Source organism: Lepidochelys olivacea (assembly GCF_965140295.1).
Source record: "Lepidochelys olivacea isolate rLepOli2 genome assembly, chromosome: 8".
NCBI lineage: Eukaryota > Metazoa > Chordata > Testudines > Cheloniidae > Lepidochelys > Lepidochelys olivacea.
Genome location: NC_140418.1, coordinates 107,076,729 through 107,091,485, shown reverse-complemented (window position 1 = coordinate 107,091,485; position 14,757 = coordinate 107,076,729). Strand labels below are relative to the sequence as shown.

At 53.9% G+C, this 14,757-nt stretch overlaps 1 protein-coding gene across 6 annotated transcripts in view; it reads left to right on the top strand.

Annotated features, from left to right (window-relative positions):
* Nucleotides 1-14,757, top strand: part of IPO13 (importin 13) — a 67,898-nt gene that overhangs the window by 18,560 nt on the left and 34,581 nt on the right. For all 6 annotated transcript variants that reach the window (XR_014712601.1, XR_014712602.1, XR_014712603.1 and 3 more), the window contains exon 2: nucleotides 3,948-4,684. Coding sequence is in view for 2 of the 6 variants with exons in the window: in XM_084635967.1 (XP_084492093.1) it covers nucleotides 3,948-4,684 (737 nt within the window). In the remaining 4 variants the exon portion in view is untranslated. The remainder of the gene's footprint in view (nucleotides 1-3,947; nucleotides 4,685-14,757) is intronic.

The following is a 14,757-nucleotide window of genomic DNA, read 5'->3' as shown; positions in this document are numbered from 1 at the left end:
CCATGGCTCGCATACAGGCACTGTGCTCCTGAATTCGCTGCCTGATGTCTTCCAGACCTGCTTCACAGGCATTGCACCAGCACCTGCATTATCTCTGTTTGTTCAGCCAGATAAACCCCCTGAGGTGCGGCATCTTGCTTTCATGAGGCTCCTGGGGGATAGCAGGCTAGTGTGAGAACATACAGTGAGTTCCTGGTATGTGGGGTGCAGGCCTGACTCTGTACCTTACCCCCTTCTGCAGGGCACTGTGAATCCTATCAGCCCTCCGACTCCACTGACTGGTCTTGTCTGGGCACCCATCTCTGGTGAGCCGGCAGCCCCCACTCTTATTTGTTTACCTAGAGTGCTGTCAGGGAGACAAACTGCTATTTTTTTTTTGCTCTGTGCAGAAGCTCATAGAAGGTGAAGAAAGGGAGGGGAGGGCTCCAGGGATGCTAGGTCTCTGGCAGGTTCCAATGCTCCCTTCTTAAAATATTAGTACTAGGATGAAAGCTCTAAAGCCATCAGCTGGCACTCAGGCTCCTGGGGCTTGCTTGTTACTCCTTTCGCTGCCCCCCAACATAACCAGATTAAAAGCCCTGAGCTGTCTCTAGTGTGCACCTGCCCTGTCACAGTGGGAGGCTTGTCAGAGTTCCCAGGTGGCTGCTATGCTGTGCAGGTAGCTAGGACCTTACCAAAGCTTAATGCACAGCATTGTAGAGCAGAGACACTCCCAGCTGACAGCAGGCTTACCTTACTTTCACTCCAGCGGAGTTCTGAGATGTTGGAGAAACCTCATCCTCTGGTCGAGAGCATGCCAGGCCGGCCGGGCTGTTTACAAGGTCTAAGGTTACCTGGTCAGCTGTGGAGAAGCCAGCTCTGGTGTCAGACACACAAACAGTGGGTGGGGCAGAATCCACAAAGCCCTCCCTGGAGCTGTCACTTCCCTCTCTATCCACCCCTCCCTGCCCCCCCCCTCTGAGTTTCGTTCCTTTTTCTTTTCCTGGCATCAGACTAATGTGCTTGTGCTGGTGATCAGGAGACTTCATTGTAGAGCCGAAGCCATGGTCCAGCAGGACTGAAGCAGCCTGGAGTGACAGTCAAACAGCAGCAGGTGCCAACACTTGCCTCTCAAGAGCCCTGGCATGAGAACTTCGCGGTGACCTTGTCTTCTCTGCCTGGGGGCATGGGTGCACATGCACTGAGGGGACATTCTGTAGAGCGCAGGTCGCCCTGAAGCGTGCTCTCCCAGCTCAGCATGCCCTGGGTAATACGTGGTGGGGTAAAGAGAGAGCACTGCTACACCCAGTGTAAGAAATTGGGTCAGATTAGACCAGATTTCAGTCGGTGCCTGTCCCAGTGGGTCTGCTAGCTGGATTTCTCACTGGCATGCTGCAGGCAGTGACAGATTCCGGGCACAAATGCAGCCAGTCAGAACACTCCACATCAAACCCAAATCAGCAAGCCCCAGCGCAAACACCTCTTCTTGTCTCTAGCTGCCTTCCTGTTTGGTTTTTTAATGCAAGTTCTGTTTCATAACAGGAGTGAGGTTCTCCAGGTAGCACATTGTTGGGTGAGGACTGTGCTTCTCAGGAGGCTCCTAGCTGCTATAGCTAGATGTGTCATGCTATGTGGAGATTTCAGAGTGGTTAAGCACTCAAACGTCGGGAAGTGCCAATGGCAAAGTCAACAGTGCAGCCTTAACTCTACCCCCATACCTGTGTGCAGCATTTGGATTGTCTCATTACCTGATTGCACACTGCTTCCAAAATATCGCAATATAATGTAGACATGTGCCTTGCCTTTGCCTCACAGCAGGGAGCTCTTGTCCTAGCTTTCATTTTATGCACTCACATTTTTCTCAGTGTCACAGTGCACTAGCCAGGTGTGGATTTAGACTGTGTGCCAAGGTCTTTTGTGTCTAACACAGGTACAGTATTTTAATAGTTTACACTGCAATCCTGCAGCTGATTCTGGCTGGTCAGCCCCCTCTGAAATTGGTGGGGTCCATGCAAGCACCAGGCTCTGCATGCTGAGAGCCAGTGGCAGGATCAGGCTCTCGTCAGCAACTGTGTATTACGTATTCTTTAATCAGAACCCACTGCCACCTCAGAGGATGGGCTTGCACCTGCATTAGCTTCATAGTTGGGTGGGCTGTCTGTGCCAGCACATTTTCACCAGTCGTCTGCCATGTTGTACTTAATGTGTAATGTTGTGTAAGAATTGTTTCCTGCACGCTTGTCGTTTAAATGACTTTAATGGACACTGTCTGACATACGCACAGGAGTTCACTGTACTACAAATTGCTGCACCCAAGCTTGTCGATGAAACTGCATGAAACCTTTGTATTTTATTTGAGAAACTGTATGATTGAGTAATCGCAGACTCTGATGTAATGCATAATGGTGCGTGCAAAGGGGCAGAATTAGGGTTATATCTTCGGCCTTATCTTTGGCATCTCCTAACGATTATTATTCGACGCTTGTAATGCAGTAACATCTAAAGGTCATGACCAGGTTGGGTCCCGTTGTGCCAGGTGCTGTACAGATGTGATGGTCCTTTAGCAGAGTACTCACCAGGTTCTCCAGTTTGATGTGAGATTTTTTTAAATCCCCTGATATAGAGGTACTCAGCAGGACCCCTTGGACTGGCCTGACCACACACTTTGGGATGGCACAGGAGGAAGCTCCTCTCCTGCGAGCCTGGTACAGCTTCTGCCTTGCAAAGGGCACTGTGACAGCAAAGAAAGTGATTTTTTTTTGACTGCAGGCAGCTGAGTTCTAGTCAATCAATGCTGGTTTCATGCTATCCCTCTTGCTTCCCTTCCAGGGTTCTCCAGCCACACTGAAACGCACAGCCTCCCAGAATCCTGCTGTCTGCTTTCTTACCCAAACTCCATCCTCTCCAGTCCCAGCTGGGACCGCTTTCATTTCAGAATTGCTCTCTGGAGTCTTAAGGCTCTGCATGGGCTTCTGCCAGCCAGCCAGCCTCTCAGGACAAGTCTCTCCCTCCCTCCCACCCCTCCTTTCACTGCTCACTCTTCGTTGAGGACAAGCCTCTTCTGCTGACCAGACAGCAAGTGTGAAAAATCAGGACATGGGGTGGGGGGTAATAGGAGCCTATATGAGAAAAAGCCCCAAATATCAGGACTGTCCCTATAAAATCAGGACCTCTGGTCACCCTGCCCCCACTGGAGGTGCAAGAATCTTCTCCTGGGCATCTCCTGCCATCCAGAACAGCCTCCCTGTATGTCTCTCAGAAACTCTCTCCTATTTTCCCCCCTCCACAAATGTTGTCTAAAACACCTTCGTTGCGTAAACCTCTTCCTTTATCCCCCTTCCTGCTACTGCCTTAAAAACAAACGCCCTGGACCATGTCTTCACCCTGCCGTTTTCTGTAACATATCCACCCCGCTGCCTGATCTCATGCTGGGAAGTGGGGAGGTTTGGTCAGGAGGGTTTACTCCTCTCCAAGGCCCAAGAGCCCCATGGGAATTCCATAGGTTTTCGAGGCTGGAGGGGGTGGGGGGGCGTGACCTGTGAGCCCCAAACTGAGGAGGAGGTGTTGTGCTAGATCTTGACAAGCAGCAAATGACAGTGATGAGTCAGAAATGAAGCTGAGCCTGTTAGTGTCATGATCCAGACTAAGTGAAGGGCCTCAGCGGTGAGCGCAGACGTGTAAGAGAAGAAAAGGTTCTTAGCATCTGGGGATGCAAGGAGAATGGTAATGTCTCTCCAGCTCCCCCTGTCTCATGCGCTGTGGTACAGTCCAGTGAAGCCGGTCACTTAAACCAGCTGCTCTAATCCAAGACCTGGGAAGTGGGGTGGTGTCTTTGGAGACCTAGAGACCAAGTGCTTGGAGGGCTGGTTATGGGGCCTGTCCCTTGTGCTGTTGACTGGCCATGGAGCGGGGGGTGAGCCATGGCCCAGTCCTGCTCCAGTTCCAATGTGCTCTTCTCTCTCTTCCAGGCACTCCATCAGTTATATTACGACCCAAATATTGAGAACAAGAACCTGGCTCAGAAATGGCTGATGCAGGCACAGGTCTCACCCCAGGCATGGCACTTCAGCTGGCTCCTCCTCAACCTGGACAAGGTGCCAGAGATCCAGTACTTCGGGGCCAGCGCCCTCCACATCAAGATCTCCCGCTACTGGAACGACATCCCTGCCGACCAGTATGAGAGCCTCAAGTCGCAACTCTTCAGCCAGATCACCCGCTTTGCCAGTGGCTCCAAGATCGTGCTTACCCGGCTCTGTGTGGCACTGGCCTCGCTGGCACTCAGCATGATGCCTGAGGCCTGGCCCTGTGCTGTGGCGGACATGGTACGCATGTTCCAGGCGGAGGACTGCAATGTGGATGGACGGGCACGCTGCCTGGCACTCCTGGAACTGCTGACAGTACTGCCGGAGGAGTTCCAGACCAGCCGCCTGCCTCAGTACCGCAAGGGGCAGGTGCGCAGTGTACTGGCCCAGGAGTGCGGTTCTGTCTTCCCTTTGCTGGAGCAGCTGCTGCAGCAGCCGGACTCCCCCGGTTTCATCAAGCAGAAGGTGCTGAAGTGTTTCTCCAGCTGGGTGCAGCTGGAGATCCCGCTAATGGACTGCGAGAACCTGATCCAGGCAGCTTTCACCTCCCTGCAGGACCCAGAGCTCTTCGACACGGCTGTGGAGGCCATTGTCAATGCAATTTCCCAACCGGATGCCCAGAGGTAAGAGTGGCATTCCCCACTCCCTGCGCAGGCCGGGTCGTTTGAGCCTGTTTGCCTACAGGGGTGGTCTGGTCCCCTTGGGTATGAGAGTGGAGGGGAAGCCTCTGGATTCTAGCTCACTGAGCTGGCTGCAGACGGAGGCATGTCGTCAATGGCACAGGTGGGCATAAGAGCCTGGGGGAGGGGAAGAGAAGCCTTGGCCTTGAGGGTTTCAATGCGGTGCTAGTCTGTCTTGGTGACTTCTTACCCTGCCTTACCCACAGGCCCGGAGGTCAGGGCTGCCAGCTCTCTACATACATGTTACTGCTCCTGTCCATCCCACTGCAGGCTGCCCAGATGCCTGCATGCTGAGCTGGCTCAGGCTGGAGAAGAGGGACATGGTTAGCCATTTAGTCTTTCTAGTGACTGGAGAGCAGGGCCTTGAACTCCATGGGTGCCGTTCAGAGGCTCCTTGCCACTGACCCATGAGCTCTTCCTCAGACTCCTGCTTTGACAGACGCTCTGTCTGGGGCTGTCTCTGAGGGGCAGCAGCTGCCAGCTCTCAGCTCTCTGAAGAGCCCTCAGGAAGTAGATGCTATGCAGCTCTGCCCTTCTTCTCTCCTGTTGCCTCTGTGTCTGAGGAATGAAACACCTGGCTGAGAAACAACTGGCTCAGCTCAGTCCAGGGAGAGCTCCGCTTGGCTGCACTACAGACTCCGGGCAGCCAAAGAGCATATTTCATGTAGGCTTGTCTCCTCTCTCTGCGTCCCTAGCGGCTTTGTACGTCCAAGGTGTGTTGATTCCCCTTTGATCTTGGTTGCAACTCTCTCTGGAGAGCGGAGCCATGAGACAGCGAGGAGTAGGGGAGAGGCCCCCTCGGACCATGGCTCCAGCGCCCTTTGACCCTTATTAGGCCGTATCTGAGCAGCAGCCATCTTCCAGGCCGTGGCGCTGATACCCACAAAATGGAGAGTACGTGGGTCTCATCGGTCACGTTCCCGCTTCATTGCTTAGCACCTCTCCCCATTTTCCCTGGGAGGAGAAGGGCTGAATTACAGATCTGGGTGGGCTAGGTGTTGCTCTGCATCAAACTATGGCTCTTCCACAGGAGTCTGCATAACTGCCGGGATTCCCAGCATTGGTGCAGACGCTGATTCTAGGGCACAGGTTGCTGAAGTCTAGGCCAAGGTTCACAGGGTCTTCTAAGACACAGGTGCTGCTTCTGGAGACTAAAGGTCCCAGCATGCCTGATTGTTTGGATGGTGATGGAGCATTGCTTCCTGGGAGCTGTAGTCTTCTTTACCAGCACTAAATGAGAATGGGCACAGTCTACTCCAGGCAAGCTCAGACACTGTGGTGATGGGCGTGATATGAAAACCAGAGAAGCTGCTGCCATGTTCGGTTCTGTTAGTTGCCCCAGACCATCGCCCTCTTTCCAGGGCCCCAGCTGACTTGCTGACCCAGTGTGCCCTCCTTCCATCCTGCCTGTCCCCAGAAACAGCAGCAGGCACCGTTGGGGAGGGGAGCCCTGGATACCAGCTAGCATCCTGTGACTTACGATAGCTTCTCCTGGAGTGATTCCTCCAGCCCTTACCCTTCCCATCTCATGAGCCTGTGGCATGGTGTTTTGGGGTGTGATGACCTTACAGCTGGGCTTTGGATGTGAATTTGGGCCTGGTGAGAGGTGTTGGACTGACAGCCTGGGGAGCCATAAGGAAAGCCTTGCCAAGGACACAGGTACCTGGAGGGGGTTTCTAGCATCCACTACTGGCCCTCACAGCATTTCATAAACCAGTCCTCCCCAAGCCCGTGATGGAGCTCTGTGTTCTCCCCACCTCACAGATGGGAAACCAAGGTCACAGGGAGCCAAGTGACTGCCCAATGGCACATGGGAATTGGCCTCAAGGCTGGGACTAGAACTCAGGAATATCTGGTTCCCAGCCTCCTACTTGGTCCGCTGGACTCTGCAGTCTGACCATCTCCCCTGGAGCAGGCAGGAACTTTAATCCCCCTCTCCCATGGTGTGCAGGGATGAGATACCCAGGCTTTGAGCGCACTGAGTTTTTATCACTTACTAATATGTAAAGCACCTTGCACTGAACACTATGGAACGTGCGCAAACCTGACCGTCCTGGTCAGCGTGCATTGTTCTGGGGCTGCCGCGTCAGGAAAACAGAGAGGAGACGTGTTGTCGGCACAGACTCGGTGCCAGGCACTGCGCAGCACAGATCTCCGGGGGCGGGCATACCGCTAGAGGGGCAGCGTGAGGCACGAGGCCTTGCTCTGAGACATTGTTCTGAGCTGGCAGCTGCTCAGGAGAGGGATTGTCCTTAGCTCTTCACACAGTGCTGAGCGCGCACATCTGAGCAGTCAGTACGCTGTGATAATGAATGGTGGGGGGCTGTGGGGGCTGATCCTGATGCAACAGTAGTAAATATAAGATGGGGAGGCACCTCATGCTGTCAGTCAGCAGGCAAACATCAGTCTGTTTGAGTTGGGCATTGTGGGGTAGGTCAGTGTTGTCGCTGCTCTGTGGATAAGGGAGCTGAAGTGCTGAGGCGGTGATGTGACCACGGTGACAGTAGCAAAGGACCCAGCCCATCAGGACATACCAAGGTGGCAGATCCCAACATTGGGGCTGGATAGTGGGACTCCACTCCCCTTCTCTCCGCCTGCTGTTTCGGTCTGTCTGGCCTGCCAGGGTGCATGAACCTGGGGCCTGAGTGCTCCTCCTTGGTGATGTCGGGTGTTGGGTCTGAGCTGCTGCTGCTGACACCGTTGCTCCTGTCTGTCCAGAATAGCAGGTGCTCTCCCCGTAGGCTGTAGGTCTGTGGATCCTTGATCGTAGCCTCAATGCATTACCGCTTGTATCAATCCAGCAGCCAGTTTCCTCCGTTCACTTTACGCTGCTGTCCTGCTCTTCCCCCGTCCTGGTTCTTTTATCATGCTGGTCGCTCTTGTGGTCCGAGGGGCACTGAGATCCGTCAGCTTCCTGCCTGACATTCACAGTCCCCTCCCTGCTGCCCTGCGTCCTTAAGTCTTATAGAACCAGAGCAGGCTAGTGGATGTCTGCTCTTTCAGGGTATGCCTATGCTCCAATTAGACCTGTGGCTGGTCTGTGCCAGCATGCTTGGGCTAAGGGGATGTTTAATTGTGGTGTAGACATTCAGGCTTGTCTGGAACCCCCCATCTCACAGGGTCCTAGAGCCCAGGTTCCAGTCAGAGCCCGAACGTCTATATGGTAATTAAACAGCCCCTTAGCCTGAGCCCCTCGAGCCTGAGTCAGCTGCCATGGGCCAGCCATGGGTGTTTAATTGGTTATGTCTACACTGCAGTGTGTCCGTCTTCATCATCGTTTGTTCTGTGGGACACCAGCCAGCCATCCCTGTGCATCTGTCACACCGGCGGGAACATCTCCCTGCTTGTTAGGTATGACTCCCCACTGCGTTTCTCCCTGTGTCTATCTTTGGGAGCATAGGAGAGACATGAGGTTCCCTAGAAGGGACTCCATTGGCCTTGGGAGGGGACAGGGTGTGTTGGATGGGGGTATCTGACAGTATCCTGGGGCCAAACAGTGTTTTGTCTTGTAACAGCTCCTCCTTCACTGCATCCCCAGGCTCCTTGCAGCACTCTGAGTGGGCAGAGTCACCACGAGCAGCTGGCACACAGCGTTGGTCCACCCTGGCTCTGCCCCGCTTGTTTCTTCTCCTTCCTGGGTTCGCTCGGCCCCACCCACTCCTGTCTGTGTTGCTCAGCGGTGAGAGGAGCCGCAGCCCATCCAGTTCTCCCAAAAGCCTCCAGGGAGTCTCCTGACCTTTTTGTCTGTCTGGCTCTTTCCACATCCATCTCTGAGGTTCCGGTTGCTTCTGAGCCACATTCCTCCCTGCTCTCCCATCTTCGTTCTTGCAGGTGCCTAGCCCTGGCACCTGTGCTGCTTGTGTATCCTCCCTGCCTCCCATCCTGGAGCTGCGGGCAGAGACCATCCTTAGTGTTCCTCCGCTGACCTGGACCCTGATCGAGTGGCAGACTCCACACAGTGAGTCACTCACCTCCCCAAGGAGGGCTGGTTCTGGCCTCCTGGGAAGCAGGGACTCTGTAAAAGATTTGGGGTCTGATGGACCGTCTACTCCTAGGGGAATTCTGCGACACTGCGCATGCACAGAATTTATGTCCCCCACAGATTTCTTTGCTTCCCTGCAAAAAAATGACTTTCTGAGGGGGAAGCAAAGGGAAGCCACAAGAGCAGTCATGCGACCGTCCCTAGCAGTATGTTTTGGGTGCCCATGGCAGCTAGCAGAGAGGTAAATCACAGTAGGGCAGAGGGAAGGATTGGGGAAGACCTGGCTGGTGGCTCCTACCCTGCGCCGGGCTCAGCTGCTAGTCTTGGCTGGGCTGGGTAGGACAGGACTTCCTCTTCCCCAGCACGGCATCCAGGGCAGACCCACCCCCAGATTTCCCCCCCAGCTGTAGGAAGCTCTGCAAATTCCACCCCAGCTTCCTGCACCCATCGCTTCTCAGCTGCAGGGGAAGGGATCACTGTACGGGGAGCTGCTCTCCCACCTGCCCAACAGCATGTATCCAGACCCCCTCATACTCAGACCCTCCCGCTGAGCCCCACACCCCCATGACGAGCCCCACTCCCCCTGCACCTAGACCACCCCGATGAGCCACCCGGATCCCCACCAGACCGAGCTCCAACCAGCTGCATCTAGATTGCCACCCCACTGAGCCCTACTCCCCCAGCATCTGGCTCCCTCCACACCCAGACCCCTCTTGCCGAGCTCTATCCCACCACATCTGGGACACACACCCCCTCGCTGAGCCCCAACCACCTTCACCTAGACCCCCCCTGCAGCGTCCCATTACTGTTGGATCCAGAACCCGCTAACAAGCCCCTGTGCATCTAGATCCACCTGCACCTGGATCTCCCACTGAGCCGCCTACACCCAGATGGCCCCACACAGAACGCTCTCAACCCACACCTGGATCCCCCCACACTAAGCCCCTCCACACTTGAATCCTGACAGAGTGGGCCTGCCTGCCCACACCTGGCACGGAGGGGCAGGGCACGGCACGGCACTGGGGTGTTTCTGGGGCAGGCCCAGTCCTTGCGCTGTCATGATTGGGTGCAGCCTCACCACTGAGTCAGTGTTCTGGGGGAGAGCTGCAGAGTGATCTCCCACCTCTGTGCAGCCAGTGCCTTGTGCTCCATGCTGCAGCCTCCACATTTATTTGACAAAATGAGCAGAATTTTAAAATATGGTGTGCAGGATTTTTTTTTTTTTTGCTTAGAATTTTTAATCGTTTGGTGTAGAATGCCCTTGGGAGTAACAATCAGCGGATTCTATTCTCCCTGTACCTTGTTTGCAGCTTCAGATAAACTTTTCTGCTTCTCTACCCCATTGTGATTATTGGGTGACGCACACCGGGCAATGAACCTTGCTGTTGTTCGCCTCTGGCACTGGGTGCCGGCAACAACCTCTTACCACGACAGCCCCACTAGGCATGGTATGTTGGCATTTCAGACTGTCAGGAGCTTCATTCAGAGAAACATTGGGTACATCTACACTGCAGTTAGACCCCTGCGGCTGCCTGTGCCAGCCAGCTCGGCCTACGGGGCTGTTTCCTTGCTAGACACTCGGGCTGGAAACTGGGCTCTGGGGCCCTGCGAGGGGGGAGGGTCCTAGAGCCCAGACTCCAGCCTGAGCCCAAATATCTACACTGTTGTTAAACAGCCCCTTAGTCTGAGCTCCCGGAGTCAGCTGGCACTGGTCCACCACAGGTGTCTACTTGCAGTATAGGCATACCCAATGTGGCCTGGGAGCCCAGGACTTCTGGGTTCTGTTCCCAGCCCTGACACTGACTTACTAAGTAATCTGTTATCTCTGCACCTTACTGTCCTTCTCTCTAAGAAGGGGGGAGTAGTGCGTGCTTTGCTAGCTCGTGTGAGGTGGGACAAAGATCTCTGTAGCAGGAGAGCACATTATCTATTGTGGCAGTTTGCAGCCCTCTGTGCTTTACCAATGAATGGCAGCATTGACGAGGCAAGTGGCTTTGTGTCCCTCACCTTCCCACTGGCAGTGGTGCCAGGGAGGAGAGCAGTGCTGTGTGGGCTGACCTGGTAAGGGACTTGCTTAGAAACTGCTGGCTCCAGCATCTCTGCACAGACTGGGGGAGCCTTGGGAGCTGCAGGCAGCTCCTGCGTAGACTTAGGGCCGGTGTGGGGAGAGACTGACTGAACTGGTGCCAATGAGAAGGCTGGGGTGGACCTACCTCCAGTGGTTGGAGAAAGGGGCAGAACTGGGTCTCTCCATCTGCCCAGCCCTATCCATAGGCTGGGGGATATTACTTCATTTTTTGGTCCCTTTCTGCTAGTAGGATGACACATCGCCACTCCACGCCAGCATGTGGGGAGAATGGGAGCCAGGAACTAAGGCGCGCCATTTGAAATGGGCAGTTCCTGTCCCCTGAGAAAGTGCTGGGTGGATCACTTGGTGTCCTCTTTTGCTGTTCTTGGTCTGTCCTCTCCAGTAACCAGGCTACTGGATTCCCATCCCAGAAGAGGAAGCTTCTCTAGAAGAGCAGGCTCAGATCTTCCCCTGGTGGAGTGCACACAGATTCTTTGATCAGAAAACCCTTACGCTTTGCTGCTGGGTTGCTGGTCAGGGAAGATCAGATTGTCCCTCATTGTTCAGCCATTCTTTCTCTCCTGATAGTTAGATAAAGGATCTGTCCACAGTTCGATTGCGCTGGAATTTGATAGCAGGGCTCAGCAGAGAGCAGCCTCCTTTATACTGAGGCTCAGTTAGATGAGAATTTGATCTTCCACCAGGTCACTCAGGGCAACAAAATCCATCTTCTCCGGCACAGAATCCTAATATCTCGCTTTGGGGTGCCAGCTCTCTGCCTGTCATTACACGTTGTCTCAGTGCTCGTTGCTTAGTGCAGATTCCCCAGGCCCAGTCTCTTCTATGTTTTGCCATAGGGTAAAGGCACACTCCCCGGTTTTATTTTCATAGGTCCCAAGGCCAGAATGGACCATTATGATCATCTAGTCTGACCTGTATAACAGGCCAGAGAGCTACCCCCAAATAATTCCTAGAGCAGAGCTTCTAGAAGAACATGGAGTTGTGATTTTAAAATTGCCAGTGATGGAGAATCCACCATGACGCTTGGTAGATTGTTCCAATTGTTAATTCCCCTTCCTGTAAAAACTTAGGCCTTATTTCCAGTCTGAATTTGTCTAGCTTCAACTTCCAGCCATTGGATGGTGTTAGACCTTCCTCTGCTGGACTGAAGATCCCATTTGTAACTATTTGTTCCCCATGTAGATACTTAGACTGGAATCATCACCCCTTAACCTTCTTTATTAAGCTAAATAGATAGAGCTCTCTGGGTCTGTCACTAGAAGGCAGGTTTTCTTGTCCTTTAATCATTTTCGTGGCTCTTTTCTGAACCTTCTCCAGTTTATCAACATCCTGCTTGAATTATGGCCACAAAACTGGACACAGGATTCCAGCAGCAGTCGCACCCAGTTCCAAAGACAGAGGTAAAATTACCTCTCTGCACCTACTCAAGGTTCCCATTTATGCACCTCAGGATCCTATTAGCTCTTTTGGCTACAGCATCCCACTGCAAGCTCGTGTTCAGTTCATTATCCACCATAACTCCGCAATCTTTTTCAGAGTTGCTGCTGCCCAAGATAGAGTCCATATCCTGCAAGTGGGGCCTGCATTGTTTGTTCCAAGATGTGTACATTTACATATAGCTGTGTTTAAACACTGCATTGTTTGCTTGTACTCAGCTTACAAAGCAATCCGGATCGCTCTGTATCAGTGACCTGTCCCCTCATCATGTATTGCTCCCCCAATATTTGTGATCTGCAAACCTTATCAGTGATGATTTTATGTTTTCTTCCAGGTCATTGATTCAAAGAAATTAAATAGTGTAGGGCCAACACCTGGCCTTGCGGGATCCCACCAGAAACACGCCCACTCAATGATTCCCCTTTCCCAGTTACATTTTGAGATCTATCGGCTAGCTTTAATCCATTTGAGATGTGCCATGTTAATTTTCTATTTTTCTATCCTTGTCCCTGAGATCTCCACACCAGTGTGGTTTGAGGAGACCACGTTGCTGTTTCTGGGTTCTGGGAGGTCTCTAAGTGGTTTGCAGGGCGGTCTCTTCTCGGTCTTCAGGGTGAAGGCTGCTTTTGAATCCAGCAGAGCCCTCAGCCCGGTCCTGCCAGCTCCACAGGCTTGTAAAGAGTCTTTCAGCATTTTAAAGGCTTGCCAGAGTCATGGCTCGGACACAGGAAAGGGTCTGTGGGGGAAGCACATACCTCCACTCTTCATCCTGCCCTTGGAGCCTTCACTTGGAAAGTCCTAACTCCTTTGCCATCAAATCTCAGCCTTCAAGTACATTATCGTTCTTTGCATTTCCTTCTCTTACAGAAGACAATAAAAATGCCCCCAGTGAGCACTCTGCTCTGGTCCTACCCATACTTCACTGGCCATTCCTCGTTCATTGGCAGCGGCACTCTCAAGTAAGGGCCGGGGGTGCTGGACCCCGCGTGGAGCTTGTGCGCCTGCATGTTCTCTCTTGCTTGGTGAGGGTGGTAGGGGAGCGCGGAATAGCTGCATCTCCAGATATTGTGCCTCAGTGACCAGGTAACTGACAGACTGCATATTAGCCTCCTGCACTGCCTCTCTCTGGGGGCCCATCAGCTGTTCTTCCCTGTCACTTCTCGCTTGTCGCCAGGGTTATAATCACTTATTGGCAGCCCTGAGTAGATTGACAAGGGTGGAATTGCTGCATGGTCTGGAATGCTGCTGTGCCGGGCAGCTATCAGGGGCCTAGGCACGGGAGATGGGCATGCATGCAGTAGTTGATCCTGGGAAAAGGGGGCCAGCTTGGCAAGTGGGGCAAGAGCCCTCCATGGCGGCCTGGGGAAGGGAGAGATGGGACAGGAAGCATGCAGTGCCTTCTCTGTTGTAAAGCACCACTGCACTGCGCACGCAGGAATGCCTGCTCAGAGAGCTCTGTTAGTGCCAGCTGTGGGGTGCCCGTAATTCAGGTGTGGCAGGCACTGCCCAGATGCCATGACCTGCCTGCTGCAGCTTGTGTAACCCTGATGATGTTGCTCCCTAGAAACTTCTCTCACTCCCCTACTTGGGGGCACTGGTGCAAACAGTGTCCATGTGGTGTGGGAGCCGTCTGCCTCAGTGCAGGTGCAGCAAGTGTGAGTCTCCCACATGCAGCGTGGTGTGTAATGGTGGTGGAGGTGCGTGGTGTGCTGAGTGGGCATGGCGCCAGGGGATTGCCACCCCTGCTCTCAGGGCACTGTCTCTAGGCTTGGGTGTTCTGCTCACTTGGAGTTATGAAGTGGCTTTCCATTACAGATGGCCCAGAAAGTACCCCCCTACTCCCCGGAGCTCCCTGCTGAGCAGGACTGGGGAGTCAGCGACTGAGGGGCAAGCGTCTCCTTGATGTACTCGAGAGATTTGTGTGAACACTGACTGGTGTGATGCTGCTGCAAGGCAGGCCCCTGCGTGTGAGCTGCCTGAGCCTCCTCACAGGGCCAGTGTATGGTGGCTGGGGCTCTCCCTAGAGCTGCTGCCAGCCCACCCTGTCTGGGGAGGTGAGGAGCATGGCAGAGTGATCCATGGCTCCTCCATGCACACAGAGTCTGGAGGGGAGGATGACTAAACCCACCCCCCCTCTGCTTCTTCTGGGGCCAGAGCTCCCATGGCTCGTGCCCAGGGCAGCACGTGCTGCTGGAGAGTTGTTGGGGAGCCTAGAGGTGACAGAGGACCAGGGACTACCCCATCAAGCCTGTTCTGTATTGATGCTGGTTCTGGGCTCCTCTCTCCTGCTGCATGGGCTCAGCTGTGGGAGTGGTCCAGAAGGGCCTTGGCTCCTGCGTGGCCTTCCTGGCTCAAGCCCATCTCCCGCTGATGGGAGGAGGGCATCCCTCTGGGGATGAGGAGCCAACCACTGGCTCGTCTGAGCCAAGGAGAACATAAGAACGGCTATACTGGGTCAGACCAAAGGTCCATCTAGCCCAGTAGCCTGTCTTCCGACAGTGGCCAATG